The sequence below is a fragment of the Desmodus rotundus genome, chromosome 3, assembly GCF_022682495.2.
Source record: "Desmodus rotundus isolate HL8 chromosome 3, HLdesRot8A.1, whole genome shotgun sequence".
NCBI classification, from domain to species: domain Eukaryota; kingdom Metazoa; phylum Chordata; class Mammalia; order Chiroptera; family Phyllostomidae; genus Desmodus; species Desmodus rotundus.
The window spans coordinates 97,896,453-97,918,520 of record NC_071389.1 but is presented as its reverse complement, the minus strand read 5'-3'; the positions used below and the strand labels follow the sequence as shown (position 1 = coordinate 97,918,520).

Genomic DNA, 22,068 nt, shown 5'->3' with positions numbered 1-22,068 from the left:
GAAGTGCCTACTTAGGTTCTTTGACCATTTTTTAAATTGGATTGTTTGTGTTCCTGGAGTGTAGTAGTGTGAGTTCTTTATGTATTTTGGGGATGAAAACTTTGTCCAAGGTATCATTGGCAAATGTTTTCCCATAAAGTTGGTTCTCTTTTCATTTTAATGCTGTTTTCTTTAGCTGTGCAGAAGCTTTTTATTTTGATGAGATCCCATTTCTTTATTCTTTCCTTTATGTCTCTTGCTCTAGGGGACATATCAGTGAAAATACTGCTGCCTGGAATACCTGAGATTTTGCTGCCTATGTTCTCCTGTTGGACTTTTACGGTGTCACAACTTATATTTAAGTCTTTTATCCACCTTGAATTTATTTTTGTGTATGGTATAAGTTGATGGTCGAGTTTCATTTTTTTACATGTGGCTGACCAGATCTCCCAATGCCACTTGTTGAAGAGGCTATTTTTGCTCCATTCTATCTTGCTGCCCCCTTTGTCAGATATTAATTGACCATAGAGACTTGGGTTTACTTCTGGGCTCTCTGTTCTGTTCCATTGGTCTATGTGTCTGTTCTTATGCCAGTACCAGGCTGTTTTGATTACAATGTCCCTGTAATAATTTGATATCAGGTATTGTGATCCCTCCTACTTTGTATGATCATTGGCAAATATGTTCTCCCATATAATTGGTTCCCTTTTCATTTTGATGATGGTTTCTTTAACTGTACAGGTTTTTAATTTGATGTAGTACCATTTTTTCATTTATTTTTATTGCCGAAGAATATATATTGGCAAAAATATTGCTCTGTGAGATATTTGAAATTTTCCTGCCTATGGTTTCATTACTTTCATGGTGTTACGACTTATATTTAAGTCTTTTATCCATCTTGAATTTATTTTTGTGTATGGTGTCAGTTGGTGGTGTACTTTCATTTTTTTTTTTTTTTTTTGCATGTACCAGTCCAGTTCTGCTTACACCATTTATTAAAGAGGACTCCATTGTATGCTCATGACTACTACATCAAGTATTAATTGGCCATAGAAGACACGGATTTACTTCTGGGGTATCTATTCTAGTCCATCGAACTATGTGCCTTTTTTTTTTTTTTTAAGATTTTATTTATTTTTATACAAAGGGGAAGGGAGGGAGAGAGGGACCGAAATATCAATGTGTGGTTGCCTCTTGCATATCCACCACCAGGGACCCAGCCTGCCACCCGGGCATGGGCCCTGACCGGGAATTGAACTGGTGACCCTTTGGTTCACAGACCACTGCTCAATCCACTGAGCCCCACCAGGGTTGAACTATGTGTCTGTTCTTAGGCCAGTACCACACTGTTTTCATTAAAGTGGCCTTGGAGTATAGTTTGATATCAAGTATTGTAATCCCCCCTACTTTGCTCTAATTTCTCAATAATGCTGAGGCTATTTGGGGTAGTTTATGGTTCCATATCAGTTTTTGAAATATTTGTTCTAGATGAGTGAAATATGCCATTGGTATTTTAGTAGAAATTGCATTGAATCTATAAATTGCTTTGAGTGTGGACATTTTGATTATGTTAATTCTTCCAATCCATGAACACGGTATATGCTATCATTTATTTGTATCTTCCTCAATTTGTTTCTTCAGTTTTCCAACTACCGGTCTTTTAACTCCTCTATTAAATTTATTCCTAGGTAAATTATTTTCTTGTTGCTATGGTAAAAGAGATTTTTTATATTTTCTCTTTCTGATATGTCATTGTTGGTATGCAAAAAAATGTCTTCAACTTCTGAATATTGACTTTGTATTCTGCTATTTTGCTAAATTCACTTATTAGGTCAAGTAATGTTTTGGTGGAGACCGTAGGGTTTTCTATGTATATTATAATGTCATCTGCAAACAGTGACAGTTTTACTTCCTCCTTTCCAATTTGGATGTCTTTTCTTTTTCTTTCTTATCTGATCGATATGGCTAGGACTTCCGATACTATGTTAACAGAAGTGGTGAAATCAGACATCCTTGTCTTGTTCCTGATTGTAGTGGGAAAGCTTTTAGTTTTTGCCCAGTGAGTATGATTTCTACAGGTTTCTTATATATGGCCTTTATTATGTTGAGTTATGCTCCCTCTATTCCCACTTTGATGAGTGCTTTTATCATAAATTTTTGCTGGATTTTATCAAATGCTTTTTCTGCATCTGTTGTTATGATCATGTGGTTTTTGTATTTCATTTTTTAAGTGGTGTATTATGTATATTGATTTGTGAATACTGTACCATCCTTGCATCCCTGGGATGAATGCTACTTGATCATGGTGTATAATCTTTTTAACGTATTGCTGGATCTGGGTTGGTAATATTTTGTTGAAGATTTTTGCATCTATGTTTATCAGAGATATTGGTTTCTAGTTTTTGTTCTTTGCTTTGTCTTTACCTGTTTTTGGAATTAGGATAATACTGGCCTCATAAAAATTGTTTGGAAGTCTTACCTCCTCTTGAATTTTTTGGAATATTTTGAGGAGGATAGGAGATAGCTCTTCCCTAAATGTTTGGTAAAATTCATCTGTGAAGCCATCTAGTCCAGCGCTTTTGCATGCCAGGATTTTTTTTGTTACTGCTTTCAGTAACAAAATTCAGTAGTTATTATTTTTTTTTCACGCTTTCTGCTTCTTTCTGATTCAGTTTGGGTAGATGGTATGTTTCTAGAAATTTGTCTTTTTCCCCAGATTGTCCAATTTCCTTGGCATATAGTTGTTCATAGTAATTTCTTCCAATCCTTTGTACTTCTGTAGTATAGGTTGTAACTTCTCTTTTCTTTTTGTGTTTATTTGGGTCCTCTCTCTCTTTTTTTCTTGATGACTCTGGTTAAAGGTTTGTCAATTTTGTTTATCTTTTCAAAGAATCAGCTCCTAGAATATTGACCCTTGGATTTTTTTTTTTTTTTTACCCCCGATGCCATTTAATTATGCTCTGATATTATTTCCTTCCTTCTGCTCACTCTGGGCTTTGTTTGTTGTTGTTCTAGTTCTTGTAGATGTAGGGCTGGTTGTTCATTTGAAATTTTTCTATGTTCTTTAGGTAGGCCTGTATTGCTATGAACTTCCCCCTCAGGACTGCCTTTACTGTGTCCCAAAGGTTTTGTGTTGTTGTATGCCCATTTGTATTTGTTTTTCAGATGCCTTTTTAATTTCTTCCTTGATCTCATTATTAACCCATTCATTATTCAATAGTACATAATTCAGTCTCCATGAATTTGAATGTTTTTGAGTTTTTTCCTTGTGGTTAGTTTCTAGTTTCAAACATTGTGATCCAAAAAGGTGCTTGTTATAACTACAATTTTCCTGAATGTGTGAAGGTTTGTTTGTGTCCTATTATAGGATCTATCCCCCAAAATGTCCCATGTGCATATAAAAAGAATATGTATTTTTCTTCTTTGGGGTGAAAGGTTTGGTATATATCAACCAACTCTATTTGATCTAGAATGTCATTCAATGCCACAATGCCCTAATTGATTCTTTGTTTGCAAGATCTATCCATGGTTACCTAGTTCCCAGTAAGTTCCTTGTAGCTTCCATAAGGAATTCCTTGTAGGTCTCACTGAGCTCCTTGAGCATCATTATTACTGTGGGGACTGTTCCAAGCATGGGAAATGTGGCTCAGCCCCCACTCGGAAAAGCCAGTGGGGAGTGAGGTTGGCGGGCAGGACCCACGTCCATGGATAGGTTCTCCAGTGGGAAATCAGGCCTGCATTGTACCTAGACTGCTATGAGACTTGCTCTTGCTAAAGCTCCCTCACCCTGAATTGAGGCAGCAAATGTTTACTGAGTATCTTTACCTTCCTAAAGTCTGTGCTAAACCACCCAAGTATGGAGTGTGAGCAGTTTCCCCCTCGAGCTGTAACATCCTTCTCTGTTAAGTAATTAGGACTCTGTCCTTTGTTGTCCTTAAAAGGTAATCACCTGTGGTGAACCTGTGCATAGTAAATGAGGACCATCCTACATGTAATGTGCCCAGAAAAGCAATAAAAGCTTGTCCAGGCAGGGGTCAGCTCTCTCTGGCGCGCTCTCTCTCTCTCTCTCTCTCTCTCTCTCTCTCTCTCTCTCTCTCTCGGGCTCTCTCTAGCCCTCTCACTCTCTCACTTGGAGAGTGGCCATGCCATCCCTTTTCCTCCACAGGATTTCTGTAGTCCGTGTGTATTTGTATATTGCAGCCACAACACCGGATCCTGTGGGCCAGGATCCGTGTCAATTACCATTATTTTCAACTCTGACAGAATGCTTGCCTCAATTTCATTTAGCATTCTTTCTGGGGATTCCTCGTTTCCTTTCATTTTGGTGTTTCTTTTTCTCCCACTTTAGGTGACTCTTCTGGTTTGTTTCTGCATATTAGATTGATCTATTTTGACTCCCTGTCTTTGTGGGGTGGCTTTCTGTGGTAGCACTGTGGGACTCAGTGGTGCACTCTCCTTCATCTCCTGAGTTGGATGTTGTTGGGATGCAACTTATGCCATTTATGTGAGCTCTCCTGTTGAAATTGGGTTTGGGTGGTTTCTTCCTTCCAGCTGGTTGATGCCCTCAACCACATCTTATATTTTGTTGTACAAGTGTGGAAAACACCTGTTGTCCTTGGCCTCAAAAATTTCTATCAGCTGAGATTCTGTTGATTGTCCATGTCACTTGTCAGAAGATCAGTTGAAAATCCATTCACACTAACAAAAGCCAGACTATTGGGAAGTATGTCAATATCAGCACCAGCTTCGATGCCTTAATCAGATGACAGTTTGGAAAATCTAAAGATTTCTTTTCACTGGAGGCTTTAAGTCATTTCCTGAGCACTAGTGCTATCGCCCCAGATATACACATTTTTTAAAAAGTATATTTTAATTTAAAAACAAAGTTATCCCCCAAACAATTCTGAGATAAATTCTTGACTTTTATGATCTTTACATTGATCAAATGTGTACACATTGAAGGTTTTATAAAACAAAATGTTTTCACATTGATTCCCACATCTACATGCTTATGACTGTTAATGACATAACATTGTACTGTCCTCCTGGTATTGTTAAGGGCCTGTTTATTTGGCCCTTACAAGAAATATGGATCCCTTACATTTCTCTGACCCTCAGTTTGATCTTTTGTAAAAATGACAATACCACCATCTACTATATAATGTTATTGTGGGCCATATATTTGAAATAAACATGTGAATGATTGGAAAAATGCCAGCAACAGTGCAATAAATCACTTAATGTTCATTTATTTGACTATTCCAATTGTGGGTTTGCGAGTTATTTATCCTTAATCATTATTACAGACAGTAAATTAACAGCTTTTAACTTTTTCCCCATCTGAATTATTTCCTTACAATAAATCTTATTAAAGGTTATATTTCAATGTCTCCTATAAGGAGAATGTACCGTATTCTGGAATGTATAATGAGCTGCCATGTATCATACACACCCATGTCTTTGACCCAAACCTTAAGAAAAAAATCATTTAAATTTTTTAATTCAATTTTTAATATATTTATTTGATTTTTTGTATTATAAAGGAATTTTAGCATTTATTTTGTGACTATTTTCTTTTTTAAGCATATTTTATTGATTATGCTATAAGTTTTTCCAATATTTCTCTCCTCTTTATCCACCCTCCAACCTGCACCCACCGACCCTCCAGCATTACCCCCACCCATAATTCATGTCCATGGGTCATACATATAAGTTCTTTGGCTTCTCTGTTTCCTATACTATGCTTAAACTCCCTGTGTCTATTTTGTACCTACCAATTATGCTTCTACTTCCTTGTACCTCCCCCCCATTATTCCCACACCCTCCCCACTGATAACCCTCCAGTAATCTCCAGTTCTCTGATTCTCTTCCTGTTCTAATTGTTTGTTTAGTTATTGTTTTTGTTTTTTAGGTTCAGTTGTTCACAGTTATGAGTTTGTTGTCATTTTACTGTTCAAAGTATTTTACCTTCTTCTATTTCTTAGATAAGTCCCTTTAACATTTCATATAATGAGGGCTTGGTAATGATGAACTTCTTTAACGTGACCTTATCTGGGAAGCACTTTATCTGCCCTTCCATTCTAAATGATAGCTTTGCTGGATACAGTAATCTTGGATGTAGGCCCTTGCCTTTCATGACTTGGAATACTTCTTTCCAGCCTCTTCTTGCCTGCAAGGTTTCTTTTAAGAAATCAGCTGATAGTCTTATGGGCACTCCTTTATAGTTAACTCTCTCCTTTCCTCTTGCTGCTTTTAAGATTCTCTCCTTATCTTTAATCTTGGCTAATGTATTATGATGATGCTTGGTGTGTTCCTCCTTGGGTGCAATTTCTTTGGGACTCTCTGGGCTTCCTGGACTTCCTAGAAGTCTGTTTCCTTCACCAGATTGGGGAAGTTTTCTTTCATTATTTGTTCAGATAAGTTTTCAATTTTTTGCTCTTGTTCTTCTCCTTTTGGCACTCCTATGATCAGATGTTGGAGCATTTAAAGCTGTCGCAGAGGTTCCTAAACTTCTCCTCATTTTTTTCAAATCTTGTTTCTTCATTCTTTTCTTGTTGGATGTTTATTACTTCCATGTGTTCCAAATCATTGATTTGAGTCCCAGCTGCCGTCCCTTCACTGTTGGTTTCATGTATATTTTGCTTTATTTCACTTTGGGTAGCTTTCATTTCTTCCTTTGACCAAGCTCGTTAGTTCTATGAGCATCCTAATTACCAGTGGTTTGAACACTGCATCAGATAGGTTGTCTATTTCCTTGTCACTTAGCTCTTTTTCTGGAGTTTTGATCTGTTCTTTCATTTGGGCCACATTTCTTTGTCTTGGCGCACTCGCTTTGTTGTAAGAGGGCAGATCCTTAGGTATTTGACAGGGCAGGGCTACCCTCTTTGCTGCATTGTTACGCTGTCTGTCGGAGGCAGGGGGGTCAGAAAAGGAACAATGTCACTTGCTCGCTCTGTTCTAGCCCTATTTTCACACAAACTCTCCTGTGAGACTTGGAGTTTCTTCCACCATTGCAACCCCAGCAGTATTTTACACCTAGAGGTTTTGACTCTTTCGTTTCCTGTTCAGCCAGCCCTACCTCACCCATGTAGTCTGCCGCCTTGCCACATGTCCTCTCCACTGAGCTGCCCATCTGCCTGTCTCTGCCCCTCCTACTGGTCTGGTGAATGTTTCTTTAACTTCTTGGTTGTCAGAGTTCCATGCAGTTAGATTTTCAGGCACTTCTGGTTGTTCATTTGTTTTAAAATTGGTTGTTATCTTTCTTTTGGTTGTGCAAGAAAGAGAAGCATTTCTGCCTACACCTCCATCTTGGCTGGAACTGTACAAGAAATTTTATGTGACAAATTACTACAAAACACAAGAACAGATACAAGATATTTCAGGTACTACCTATATATAATGTGCATCCTTATTTTTCCCTCAAAAATAAGTGCTCATGATACATGGCAAAATACAATACTTAAAAAAATGATTATAATTTACAATATAGTAAAAATTGTACATTTCATCTCAATGTTACATTATATTTGATCATTTTCCTTTTGTAATTCTCATAAATATGAGTTTATATTTTATTTGAGATTCAGCATGGCATAATGATTAAGAATATAGGCTTAATCTCTCTATGCCTCCATTTCCTCATTTGTAAAATTGAGATATTAATAATACTGATATCTCATAGCATTTAAAGGATTAAGTGAGTTAGTATATATATAGTGCTTAGCCTATAACATAGTGTGACAGGAAAGCTGAACTCCATTTTAAGAAAGTTCTGCCAAGCCATAAGCTGCCACGTTAACTTCCACCTTTTGCTTCTGTAAGCCCCTGCTTCCTGCTTCGCACCATGCTCCGCCCCACATTTTCGCGCCAATAGTGACGATCAGCCCCCTGCCTATATAAACAGGCTTCTGTCTTACCCCTGAGCCCAGAATTTGGAGACTGCCTCCTCTGGGTCCACATGCATAAATAACCTCCACTTTGCTACCCCAGGACTTCGTCTGAGTCATTTGGCCCGTAACAATAGTAAGTGCTATGTGTTTGTTATTATTATTATTTTTTTATTTTTATTATCTCAGGAAGTATGTGCTCTTAGGAAGTCATATAGTAGGGTGAAGAGTATGGGCTTTACATATGGAGAGAGCTGAGCTGAGCTGAATCAGATTGTCAAATACTGGTTGTGCGGCTGTGGCACAATCATCTAACCTCTGTAAACTAATCACCAGTAATATGGGGATTAATAATCTTCAGAGATAATAAAAAATTTAGCATTATAATATCAAATTCACACCAAGTATTTCTATGTTGATTCTTATATGAACAATCTATTTGCACTATCCATTCAATAAAAACCAGGTCTCATCTTACACATCTATATATTGTCAACCTAAGGTCGCCTTGGCCAACAGGAGTCCCTGATTTGGTGTATGGAAGGGCAAGACTTTATTCAGTGCAAACAGCTCAATTGTGAAACAGCTCAGCTGTGGATCAGCTCAACAGTGAATCAGCTCAGCCTCCCTGTTACAGCTCTGGTGTTATAGCTCTGCTCCACTCCACAACAGAGATAAATGCAGCTCTGATGTTGCTGCTCCAGCTTGGGAACGGTCATGAAGGGAAACTGAAAGTGCTCTACTGAGAAAAAGGGGAAGCTGACATATAAAGAGGAACTCCCAGACCAGATCCCAATTAGCCCTTCCACATGCAAATGAGGATCTGAAACCTGACAGTTTGATTGATCCAAAACCCACTGTCCTGACTGCTAAGAATGGAGCAACTCTGATTTGTCAGTGAAGATGCAAATGAGGATATAGCTGCACTGCTCTAAATGGGGGAAATTGCAGTCCTATTGATAAAACACATTGTCTCCCTGTAATAAAGGGAGAGGACAACTATTCCTCGGGGTGATGTGAATCTTCATAAGGTATTACAATGGCACTTCGTAAACTGTAAGACTCAGAAAGACTTTTCTGAGTAAGAGTTTTCTTACTCAGAAAATTAGTCCTGTGAGGGAGTAAAAGGGTTTGGAAGTTAAATAAGTTTGGGAAGTGCTGCATATAGTATATTTGAGTTTTAGAGATTCATTATATGCACTAGGACATTAAAATAAGGAAATATTAAACTTTAGTTATACCCAGATTTCTCCAACATTTTTAACTACAGGCCACAACAGCTCCCTGTTCTTCTTGAGTCACATCTATTATTTAGCCCACAGAGCTGCTTTCCTGGGAGACAGACTGCTAGGATGAAAAACAAAAACCTCTAGAACCTCTGTATACTCTCGCTCCTACTTCCCATGGACGTTGGCACAGTTTTAAACCTATCAGAGCTTCCATTAAATTTTTTTTAAATTTCAAATGACTACTTCTGAACTTATCAAAGAGAAAATAGAAAAAAATGATATAAAAGACACCCATGTTGTACTACTTCCATTTAGACTTAGCAGCTGTTAGTATTTTACCAAAGATTTTTTTGAAAAAAAGTTACAGAAGAAAATGAATTCAACAAAAATTAATCACAGATGGGGTGGTTTTACAACTTGGAGAACCAAAAAGTCACTTTATTAACTTTGTCAATTAATAAAAATTGGGAGAGGGTGTTTTCATGGAGGGCAGTTATTTGGTATACCATAAGACAATCTGTAACTTTTTAAACACATTTCGATACTTTAAAAATTTACCATTTAGATTTTTAATAAGATATCCAATACCTTTTCAGTTATCATATTTTGCCATATACACCGCATATTTTTACTCAAATTTTTGCAGAAAAATAAGGATGTGCACTATAGATGGATACAATGATTATATAATGTGTATAATAATGGGTATAATAATCCCACATATTATGCACACAAAAATGTAATCATGTATTATACACATGAGTTGCATTATAAGTGGCAAAATGTGATAATCATATCATTCTGATGTTTGATAATGTTTTAACTGATTTTATTTTATTTCCTTTTTTAAATTATTGCTCAAGCACAGTTGTCTCCATTTTACCTGTTTCCTACCCCACCCCCCACCCCAGCCATCCCCACTCCCCATCCTTGGTCCTACCCTTCTTTGGTTTTGTCCATGTGTCCTTTGTACATATTCCTGAAAACCCTTACCCCTTTCCCCTCCATTATCCCTTCCCCCTTCCGCTCCAGTTACTCTCAGTATGTTCTTAATTTCAATATCTTTGGTTATATTTTGCTTGCTTGTTTTGTTGATTAGGTTCCACTTATAGGTAAGATCATATGGTATTTGTCTTTCACAGCCTGGCTCATTTCACTTAGCATAATGCTCTCTAGTTCCATCCATATTGTCGCAAAGCATAGGAGCTCCTTCCTTTTTTTCCTGCATAGAATTCCATTCTGTAAATGTACCATAGTTTTTGATCCATTCATTTACTGATGGGCACTTAGATTGCTTCCAGCACTTGGCTATTGTAAATAGTGCTGCTATGAACATTGGGGTGCATACATTCTTTTGGATTGGTGTTTCAGGGTTCTTAGGGTATAATCCTAGCAGTGGAATTGGTGGGTCAAAAGGCAGTTCAATTTTTTGTTTTCTGAGGAAACTCCATACTGTTTTCCATAGTGGTTGTACCAGTCTGCAATCCCATGAACAGTGCAGTAGGGTACGATTTTCTCCACAACCTTTCCAACACTTGTTTGTTGACTTGTTTATGATGGCCATTCTCACTTGTGTGAAGTGGTATCTCATTGTGGTTTTAATTTGCATCTCTCTGATGGCTAGTGATGCTGAGCATCTTTTCATATGTCTCTAGACCCTATCTATGTCCTCCTTGGAGAAGTGTTGTTCAAGTCCTTTGCCCATTTAAAAATTTTTTTTTTTGTCTTCCTAGCATGAAGTCATTTGAGATCTTCATATATTTTGGAGATCACCATTGTCTGAAGTATCATTGGAAAATATGTTTCCTGTACGGTTCGTTCTCTTTTCATTTTAATGCTGTTTTCTTTAGCCGTGCAGAAGCTTTTAATTTTGATGATCCCATTCCTTTGTTCTTTCCTTTATGTCCCTTGTTCTAGGGGATATATCAGTGAAAATATTGCTGAATGAAATATCTGAGATTTTCCTGCCCAAGTTATCCTGAAGGACTTTTATGGTGTCATTACTTACATTTAAGTCTTTCATCCACATTGAATTTATTTTTGTGTATGGTGTAAATTGGTGATCAAGTTTCATTTCTCTGCATGTAGCTGTCCAGATCTCCCAATACCAATTGTTGAAGAGGCTATTTTTGCTCCATTCTACGCTGCTTCCCCTTTGTAAAATATGAATTGACCATAGAGACTCGGGTTTACTTCTGGGGTGTCTGTTCTGTTCCACTGGTCCATGTGTTTGTTTTTATGCCAGTACCAGGCTGTTTTGATTGCAGTGGCTTTGTAATACAATTTGAGATCAGGTATTGTGATCCCTCCTACTTTGATCCTCTTTCTCAAAATTGCTGCACCTATTCAGGGTCATTTATTGTTCCATATAAATTTTTGAAGTGTTTGTTATATATCTGTGAAGTATGCCATTGGTACTTCAAGAGGTATTGCATTGAATGTATAAATTGCTTTGGGTAGTACAGCCATTTTGATGATGTTAATTATTCCAATCTATGAACACAATATATGTTTCCATTGTGTCTTCATTAATTTCTTCCTTCAGTGTTGTGTACTTTTCTGAGTACAGGTCTCTTACCTCCTTGCTTAGGTATATTGGTAGATATTTTCTCTTGTTGCTACATCAAATGTGGTTTTTTTTTTCCTGATTTGTGTTTCTGAAATTTCATTGTTGGTATACAAAACACCTTTGATTTCTGAATATTGACTTTGTATCCTGCTGCTTTGCCAAATTCATTTATTAGGTCAAGCAGATTTTTGGTGGAGTCTGTAGGATTTTCCATGCACACTATCATGTCATCTACAAACAATGACAGTTTTCTTTCCTCTTTTTCAATTTGAATGCCCTTTATTTCTTTTCTTGTCTGATTGCTGTGGTTAGGACTTCCAATACTATGTTGAAGAGAAGTGGTGAAAGCAGACATCCTTGTCTTGTTCCTGATCTTAGTGGGAAAGGTTTTAGTTTTTGCACATTGAGTGTGATGTTGGCTGTAGGTCTCTCATATATGGCCTTTACGATGTTGAGGAATGCTCCCTCTATTCCCACTTTGCTGAATGTTTTTATCATAAATAGGTGCTGTACCTTATCAAATGCTTTTTCCGCATCTATTGATATGATCATGTGATTTTTGTCTTTCGTTTTGTTTATATGGTGTATTATGTTTATTGATTTGTGAATATTGTACCATCCTTGCATCCCTGGGATGAATCCCACTTGATCATGGTGTATGATCTTTTTAATGTATTGCTGGATGTGGTTTGCCAATGTTTTGTTGATGATTTTAGTGTCCATGTTCATCAGCAATATTGGCCTGAAGTTTTCTTTATTTGTTGTGTCTTTATCTGCTTTTGGGATTAGGATGATGCTGGCTTCATAAAAAAAGATTGGGAAGTCTTCAATCTTCTTGAATTTTTGGGAATACTTTGTGAAGGATAGATGTTAGCTCTTCCTTAAATGCTTTGTAGAATTCTCCTGGGAAAGTAATCAGTCCAAGGCTTCTAGGGTTGGGAGGTGTTTTGATTACTGCTTCAATTTCATCAGCTGTTATTGGTATGTTCAGTCTTTTTCATTCTTCTTCATTATTGAGTTTTGGAAGATTATATTTTTCTAGAAATTTGTCCATTTCACCTAGTTTTTCAAATTTCTTGGCATATAGTTCTTTGTAGTAATTTCTTACAGTCCATTGTATTTCTGTGGTATCAGTCGTAATCTCTCCTCTTTCATTTCTGATTGTGTTTATTCACATCTTCTCTCCTTTTTTCTTGATGAGTCTGCTTACAGGCTTGTCAATTTTCTTTATCTTTTCAAACAACCAGCTCCTGTATTTATTGATCCTTAGAATTGTGCTTTTAGTCTCTGTGTCATTTAATTCTGCTCTGATCTTGGTTATTTCCTTCCTTCTACGTGCTCTGGGCTGTCTTTGTTGCTGTTCTTGAATACTTGTAGGTATAGGGTTAGGCTGTTTACTTGAAATGTTTCTATCTTTTCTAGGTAGGCCTATATCGCTATAAACGTTCCCTCAGGACTGCCTTTGCTGTGTCCCGTAAGTTTTGGGTTATTGTGAGTTTATTTTTGTTGAGAGCTAGGAAAGAGGGCTAGACAATTATAAGCATTGCTAAGCAGAAAACCTCTTGAAGGTCACTAGAATGGATAAGGAAGAGAAACAAATCGTCATCCGAAATAAGCTTATCAACAGGAGACAGACAGATGGTTCCTATCAACAGGAGACAGACAGATAGTTCCTCCTGAACCCAGAGCAAAGTTCCTCCAGAGCCAAGAGCTATGCAGAGATAACAGCAACTCCCGCTTTTGTAACTTGCTTGCTTGCTCCTCACTGTATAAAAGAGCTAGCCTGTGAGCCTTCGGCGCAGCTCTCATCTGCAGCTCTTCTGAGCACCGTGTCTCCGGGACACATCGAGAGTCCACCCCTGCGCAGGTTAAAAGAGTTGGCCATTAAAGTAACATCTCTGTAAACGTCCTGAAAGTCTCCGAACATCTGTTTCTTGCGTCAGTGGGTGCAACAATTTTCATTTATTTCCAGAAACTTTTTGATTTCTTCCTTGATCTCATTGTTGACCCATTCACTGTTTAATAGCATGTTATTCAATCTCCATGAGTTTGAATGTTTTGGGGTTTTTCCCTTGAGGTTGGCTTCTAGTTTCAGTCCCTTGTGGTCAGAGAAAATGTTTGACATAATTTCAATTTTCTTGAATTTGTTGAGGGTTGTTTTGTGACCTATCATGTAGTCTATCTTTGAAAGTGTTCCATGTGCATTTGAAAAGAGTGTGTATTTTGCTTCCTGGGGAGAAAGGCTCTATATATGTCAGTTAAATCTATTTGATTTAGGGCATTGTTCAATGTCTCAATATCTTTGTTGATATTTGTTTTGGAAGATCTATCCATTTTTGACAGTGGGTGTTAAAATCCACACTATAATTGTGTTGTTGTCAATATCTTTCTTGAAGTCTTCCAAGATTTTCCCTATGTATTTGGGTACTCCTGTGTTGGGTGTATATATGGTATAATGTTTATGTCTTCTTGATATTTCCCTTGAGTATCATGAAGGGAGCTTCTGGGTCTCTTATTATGGCCTCTTTTTTTTTTTTAAGTTTATTTTGTCTGATATGAGTATTTCAAGCCCGGCTTTTTCCCCCTGTCCATTTGCTTGGAATATTTGTTTCCAGCCCTTCACTTTCAGTCTGTGTAAGTCTTTTGTTCTGATGTGGTTCTCTTGTAGGCAGCATATGTGTGGGTCATGATTTCTCATCCATTCAGCTATTCTACATCTTTTGATTAGAGCATTCAATCCATTTACTTTTAAGGTTATTACTGATAAGTACTTATTGATTGGCATTTTTTTGTACCTGTGTTCCTCTTTTTCTCACTCCTTTTCTTCCTTTCCTTAAAGCTAATCCTTTAGCATCTCTTGCAGAGCTGGTTTGTGGGAGGTGTTGTCTTTTAGACTTCTTTTGCTTGGGAAACTCCTTGTTTGGCCCTCCATTTTAATTGAGAGCCTTGCTGGATAAAGTAGTCTTGGTTGCAGGCCTCTGGTCTTCATTACTTGGAATATTTCTTGCCATTCTCTTCTGGCTTGGAGTGTTTCCATTGAGAAATCAGTTGCTAGTGTTATCTGGGCTTCCTTGCATGTTACTTCCTGCCTTTTACTTCCTGCCTTTAAATTCTCTCTTTGTCTTGGAATTTTGTCATTTTAATTTTGATGTGTCTTGAACTGGGCCTACTGGGGTTCCTCTTGACTGGGATTCTCTGTGTTTCCTGGATTTGTGTAACCTTTTGTCTCATCAAATTAGGGAAGTTTTCTATCATTACTTTTTCAAAGAGGTTTTCTATTCCTTGCTCTTCTTTTTCTCCTTCTGCTATTATATGGATATTATTACCTTTCATGTTGTCTGGCAGTTTCCTTATCACCCCGTCATTCTTTCTGAGTCTCTTTTCCTTTTCTTGGTCTTTCTGGTTGTTGTTTTTTTTCTACCTTGTCCTCCAACTCACTGATTTGATCCTCAACTGCATTCAGCCTACGTGTAGTTCCCCCTAGTGTGTTTTTTATTTCAAAGATTTTGTTGTTCATTTCTTTCTGGTTTTTGTTTATAGTTTCTATTTCCTTTTTCATACTGTTGTAGTTCTCAGTTCCTTTTAGTTGTCTGTGAGTTCCTTGAGCATCTTCACAACCATTATTTTGAACTTTATATCTGATAGTTTGCTTACCTCCATTTCATTTAGCTCCTCTAATGGGGAGTCTTCCATTCCTTTTGATTGTATATTCTTTTTTTTTCTCCCCATTGTGGGCCACTCTTTTTGTTTTTTTCTGAGTTTCCTGATGTTCGCTTTACTAACTGTCTTTGTGGCGTGAACTTCTATGGTAGGAATTCATAGGGTTCCTACCCTATGCTAGGGTTCAGTGGTATGGTTTCCTTGATCTCCTTGTTTGGACGCTCTAGGTTTGCCCTTTCTTCTATTTGCCTGGGCTCTGTTGTTGTACTTGGGTTTTTACCTTTAGGTGGTTTTTCCCCTTCAGCAGGGATACTGATGTTCGCAGCTCTCATCTATTCTTGTATGTGATCAGTGGCAGGGGGTAGGCAAAATGGATAAAGACAGCGGGAGAGTATTTTATGGGATTTAAAATACCAGCAAGTAGAGAAGAGATAGGATATTTTTTTTGATAAGTATAGTACTAACTGTGATATTTCACCCAACTAGCCACTTTTTATAAAAGGTGAAAGAGAGATAAGACTCTTGTTAGAGGAGAGGAGGATTGTGAGCTGAATCCAGAAAACAGAACACTTGTGAAAGGTTAGATGATGAAATATAGTGAGAGTAAAGGGTAGAAAGTGGGTGTGGTATGAGAGAGAATAGAGTTAACCACAACAATAATAATGCTCAGGAATAAAGTGCAGTGGGCTAAGATCAGGAAGGATTGTTGTGTAGTATGTACAATTGTATGGAACAACAATTATTTACAATAGTACTGGAACAACAATAATATGACAAGAAATATATAATTTGGATAACCTGAATAGAAAGTATCCAATCAAGAGTTGTGTGTTATTGGAACATTGGTGAAGTGAAAGAAGGAAAATTAAAATACAATAAAGAGAGAATAAGGAAAACCAGTCAAACAATGCAGTTAAACAGAGAAAGAAAATGAGGAAAACTAAACCTAAGAAAGAGAAATTAAAAAATAGTAATAAAAGTAGTAAAAATAATGAAATAATAAGAATACACATAAACAATAAAATTCCAGCTCTATGGGACACCAAAGTGACATTTGTCTCAGTTTCTCAATTTTGGGGCTTAGGCTTGTGCTCCACCTATGGATCTGTCTCTGGACCTTTCATAACTCCGCGTTTTACTATCTCATTTAGGGGAAGAAAAAAAAGGAAAAAAAAGAGAGAAGAAAGGAAAAAATACGTCTCCTGCTGACTTTAAACCCGTGCAGAGACTTCTGCTGGTCTTCCTGGATGCCACAGGAAGAGGGTGTCTGGGCTTCACTTTTCTCCCTTCCTATGGTTTTGAGAGGTTGGGGACCACGTCTGGGCCACAATATTCACAGTTGCTCAGCTTCCGGCCCAGGTCCTCCATGAGCTGCCAGGTTCAAAACAGCCACTCAGTTTCTGGGTGTGCAGCACGAGTCAAGCTCCAGAGAGCTGGTCCTGACTGAAAGATTTTTTAATTCAAATTCATTGATTCCCATTCGCTATTATACGTGAAGTACTATGCTAGGTGCCAGGGGATATAATGGTATAAAGATATTTTTTCCCCTCATGAAACTTCAAAACTAGTATAGGAATTGACAAACTTTTCTGTAAGGGGCAACACCATAATATTATGGGCCCTGGAGGGCAATACAGTCTCTGTTGCCAACTAATAAGCTCTGTTGTAAGCCAAAAGTAGTCACACACAATAGGCAACAGATAAGCATGGATGTGTTCAAACAAAACTTTATTTACAGCTAGTAGGCCAGATTTGGCAAATGGGCTATAGCTTGCCCATATCTGCTCTAGTGAAAAATAATTAATGAGCAATTTCAATATTATATGGTAAATGCAATGATAGTGGTAAGCCAAGGTTGTTATAGAACATGATACAAAAGAATCAACTTAAGTTCTGGGAGGGACAACAATTTAACTGATGCCTCTATTGTCTCAAATTCAAAAACTAAAAGTAGTTTTTATAATGTGCTACCATTATAAAACAATTTTTTAAGACTTTATTTACTTTTAGAGAGAGGAGAAGGAGGGAGAAAATGAGGGAGAGAAACACTGATGTGCAAGAGATACATTAATCAGTTGCATCTTGCATGCCCACAACTGGGGAGCTGGCCTGCAACCCAAGCATGTGCCCTGACTTGGAATCGAACCAGAGACCTTTGGGATCACAGGCTGGTACTCAACTCACTGAGCCACACTAGCCAGGGTCCATTATAAAACAATTTAAAATTTCATGCTGGAAATGTAAAACATATTTGACTATGTAAACATTGCTCAATTATATAGTATTCTCTTCTGCTTGTTTATGAAAAATTATACCATAAGCACATTTGAAAGCTTACCTTGAGTGACTGTTTTGAGAACAATTAAAGTTGATAACAATCTTAATGGCAAATTGGAACTCCTAAAGAAAGCAGCTGCCTTTGGTTTATTCTCCATAGAATGCTCTGCAGAATTATCCTGAATTCCCTTAGTTACTACTCCCTTGAATATGTCTTCACCCAGTCTCCTCAATGTTGATGTCATAGTTGAATGCTGTTAAAAATATGTATTATCTTAGTATACTTATGTTCAGAAAATATAATTTTAAATACAATCTAACATATGAATTAAAGATAAGTCTACGTCTTGCTAATTAAAAATATAAAACAGTTGAAAATATGCAAGCCTACAAAGTAATCATTTATAATCAACTTAAAATTACTTATGACTAAGTATTTTTCTAAAAGAAATAGGCAGTCTACTAGAATTAGAAAGTTGAAAAGAGTAATTTTCTAAGAATAAAATTAGGAGAATTGAAACAAAATTCAATTTCAAAATATTTAAAAGGATAGAATCATCAGATATTTCTGGTACAGAGAGGTCAAAGTAACAGAGACAGACTCTACAGATTCTTCATTGCGCTACCATTAGTATTAAGTGGCTTATCAGGTATATCTTACAGTGTTAGCTTATACAGTGATCAACTATGGCCTCACTATCTTAGAGCTCCATATGACTGTAAATGTCACAGTAATTTTCATAATTTTTAACAATTTCAGAAGAATAAAATACTGGGTGAGAATCTAGAATTATTAACATGGCAAATAAACTAAAATAAGAAAATAGGCAAAAGAGAAATAATGGCATATAACTACCTCTAAAATAAGGGAAAGCATTTCAAACTGCTACAGGAGAGAATGCTTTTGCCAGACATACAAATAATTTATATTTTTCTTTATTATTACCTAGTACTCCAAACCCTGAGTTTTATAAGTTCCCCCATCCTATGAAAGTTTGTGACCAATTGGTACCCAAATCAGTTTTGATCTTGTACAGCGAATAACAAAAATTGGAATTTCTGCATATAAAAATTAGAGACAGATATATTCAGATTTTATGGGGCTCAAAGGCCAAAAATCAATTGGGTGGTAAGAGGCACAAGAACTGCAATCTAATTTAGATATATTGTCAATAGCTTTTCATTTCACTAGGAAAAGATAATACGTATGCATTTTAAAACCTTTCTGTAAAAGGATGATAGAAGCAACTATTTCAAAATTCTACTTAGAATAATTGTGTTAGAATAAGATCAGGGGAAATTTGCTTATTTAAAAATATCTATAATGCTTTATACTATACTTTAAAATGGAAAATACACATTTTATTTTTGAAAACATGTTGATACTATTTCCCTTTAAGTGAAACAGAAGAAGAAAAAAACACAAACAATGGCATGTTTGATAGTTATTGAAACTTTACCCAATCACTGAAATCTTTGCTGAAATCATATGGGTACTGACTTTTTCATCCATTCATTCATAGCACGGTACATGATTTTCCTACTTCGGTTATTCATCTTTACCAGAATTTGAATTAAAACATTGGCATCAAACCATATTTTGTAGGAGGCAAAACATGTCAAGAATAACCCTGACCCCAAAATATAGCAAGTTTTAAAAAATAAAACACTTCTGGCTATAGAGTAGGAGTACTTTTCCCTAGTCTTCCTGCTCTAAGAACAACATAAATACCTAGACATTATACAGAAAACAAGTAAGATGACTGCAAAAGGTTTAGTTCTTTGAGTTATCTGATGCCTCATATTTCCTTGACTTGGAGCTGAGAAAGCTGGCAACCTGATAATGCCAAACTGCCCCAACAAAAGGTTACTCTCTCTAGCCAAAAGAATAGGAAAAGGGTAGCATTGCAAGATAAAAAAAAAAAAAAACTTAGACAAAACCATGTGCCAGCCAAATACCCCCACCAAGATCAGGAAAGTGGCCCAACCCCAATCCAGACCAGCAAAGCATAATGAGGTATCAGTAAAGGCCATGTGGGAAGTTGTAATGAGGCACTGCTAACCCTCCCAGTTAGGGAGATATCATGGAGATCTAGTAAGGAGCTAGAACTGACCGTCTCCCTTAGATAACATCAAGAGCTAGTGGGGAACCTGGACTTCTACCTCACTGGGAAATAAAGAGGAGGCACCTCCCCCCCCTTTCCTCCGCCACAGCAGTGTCAAAGAAAGCCAGATAAAACAAAGTGTTTAATAAGACCCAGAATCATACAACATAATATCAAAATGTACAGTTTTCAATTAACAACTCACTAATCACAACAAAAACTGGGAAGATATCAAACTGAATGAAAAAAAAAGTTACTAACATCAACATGACAAAGATGTTAGAATTATCTGACATTTTAAAGCAGCCATGATAAAATGAGAAATTATGTTATTTTTTTATGTATTATATTTATTCATTATGCTATTACACTTGTCCCATTTCCCCTCCTTCACTCCACTCCATCCTGCCCACCCCCTCCGTCCCACATTCCCCTCCCTATAGTTCATGTCCATGGGTCATACTTGTAAGTTCTTTGGCCTCTACATTTCCTATACTATTCTTACCCTCCCCCTGTCTATTTTCCACCTATCATCTATGCTACTTATTCTCTGTACCCTTCCCCCCTGGTGGGGTAATGCTGGTCACTGCGCTGTGATGCTATATGTGGGAGAGGGGCCAAGAGGGAGCAATGGCACTTGCTCCACTCTCTGCTGGATTTCAGTCACTCCCTCCGCTACCCACAACCAAATTGGGTCCTTCTGGTGCTGATTCCCGAGTGGGTGAGCTTGTGCACACTCTAGGTCCCTGTGGGTCTCTCCAACGAACTCTCCTGTGAGGCTGGGAGTTTCTCCCGCTGCTGCCTCAACCCCCACAGGTGTTCTCAATCAGAGGTTTGAGGCTTTATTTCCCTGCGCTGGAGCCCTTGGTTGCGTGGTCTGCTTCGCTCCCCCACTGTTCCTCCAGGTTTATCTATGCACGAATGTGGGGCCATGGGGTCTCCCAGCTGTTGCACTGCATGCCCCATTCCACAATTTGCCACCTTGCTGGGTCCACCAGCCGCCGCCTTGCTGCAAGTCCTCTCCACCCAGGCTGCCCATTTGCACCCCTCCTACCGGTCTGGATGAGTGTTTCTTCTTTATCTCCTTGGTTGTCCGACTTCCATGCAGTTCGATTTTCTGTCAGTTCTGGTTGTTTTTTGTTTTTAAATTGTTGTTGTCCTTCTTTTGTTTGTGCAAGGAGGCGCAATGTGTCTACTTATGCCTCCACCTTGGCTGGAAGCTCAGGAATTATGTTTTAAATACAAACTGGAACACTTATCAAAGAAATAGTCTTAGTAATGAAAATATAAAGAGGAATCAAAAGGAAATTTTGTAACTGAAAATACAATAACCAAAATTAAAAACTCAGTGGATACCTTTAACAGCAGTATGGAGGGAAGAGAGGAAAGAACCAGTGAACTGGAAAATAAAACAATAAAAATTACCCAATCTGAACAACAGAAGAAAAAAAAAAAACCTGGGGGAAAAGCATAAACAGAGCCAAAGAACTGAGGGACTATAACAAAAGATTTAACAATAAAGTCTATCAGAATCCTGAATGAAAAAGAAAAAAAATCAGATGGGGCTAAAAATAAATACTTGAAGAAATAATGACTGTAAACTTCCCAGATTTGACAGAAAAAAACCAACACATCTGGAGGTTGAAGAAGGTGAGCAAACCCAAACATGATGCATCCAAAGAAATCAACAAGACACATCATAGCCAAACTTATGAAAACCAAAGAAAAAAGAAAAAAATTGAAAGCAGTGACAGAGAAATGAACATATTTGGGGAAAACAATTCAATGACAGTGGGTTTTTTATCACAAACCATGAAAGTCATCTAAAAGGAATCGGCACATTTTTCAAGTACTACAAGAAAAGAACAGTCATCCCAGAATGTGATATCTAGTGAAAATACCCTTCAGGGGTGAAGGGAAAATCAGGACATTTATAGGATGAAGAAAAAACTAAAACAATCTGTCATCAGCAGACCTACTTTGAAAGACTACATAAGGGAAGTTCTATAAAAAGAAATGAAGTGATAAAAGAAAGACCACTGAAACATTGGGAATCAAGAAAGGAAGGAAAAAAGGAAACAATAAGCAAAATATGGGTAAATATAATAGACTTTCCTTCTCAAATTTCATGTTTGACAGATGAAGCAAAAATGGTAACATTGTCTAATTTGGTTCTCTATATGCCTAGAAGAGTATTAACACAGTTATGGGGGGGAGGTTAAAGGCAGGCAAGATTTCCATGAACTAATAAAATGACAAAAACATTAGATGGTAATAAGTTACTTATATATGGTGTAATACCTAGAAAAATTACTAAAAATGTTGTATGAACAGATACACTCAAGCTGTAAGGATGAATCAAA

The 22,068-nt window shown here is 37.2% G+C and overlaps 1 protein-coding gene across 8 annotated transcripts in view; it reads right to left on the bottom strand.

Annotated features, from left to right (window-relative positions):
• The window catches only part of CCDC138 (coiled-coil domain containing 138), a 142,639-nt gene that overhangs the window by 16,110 nt on the left and 104,461 nt on the right, over positions 1–22,068 (bottom strand). For all 8 annotated transcript variants that reach the window (XM_024552361.3, XM_045189161.2, XM_045189160.2 and 5 more), the window contains one exon: positions 17,662–17,854. In XM_024552361.3, coding sequence (XP_024408129.2) covers positions 17,662–17,854 — 193 coding nt within the window. The remainder of the gene's footprint in view (positions 1–17,661; positions 17,855–22,068) is intronic.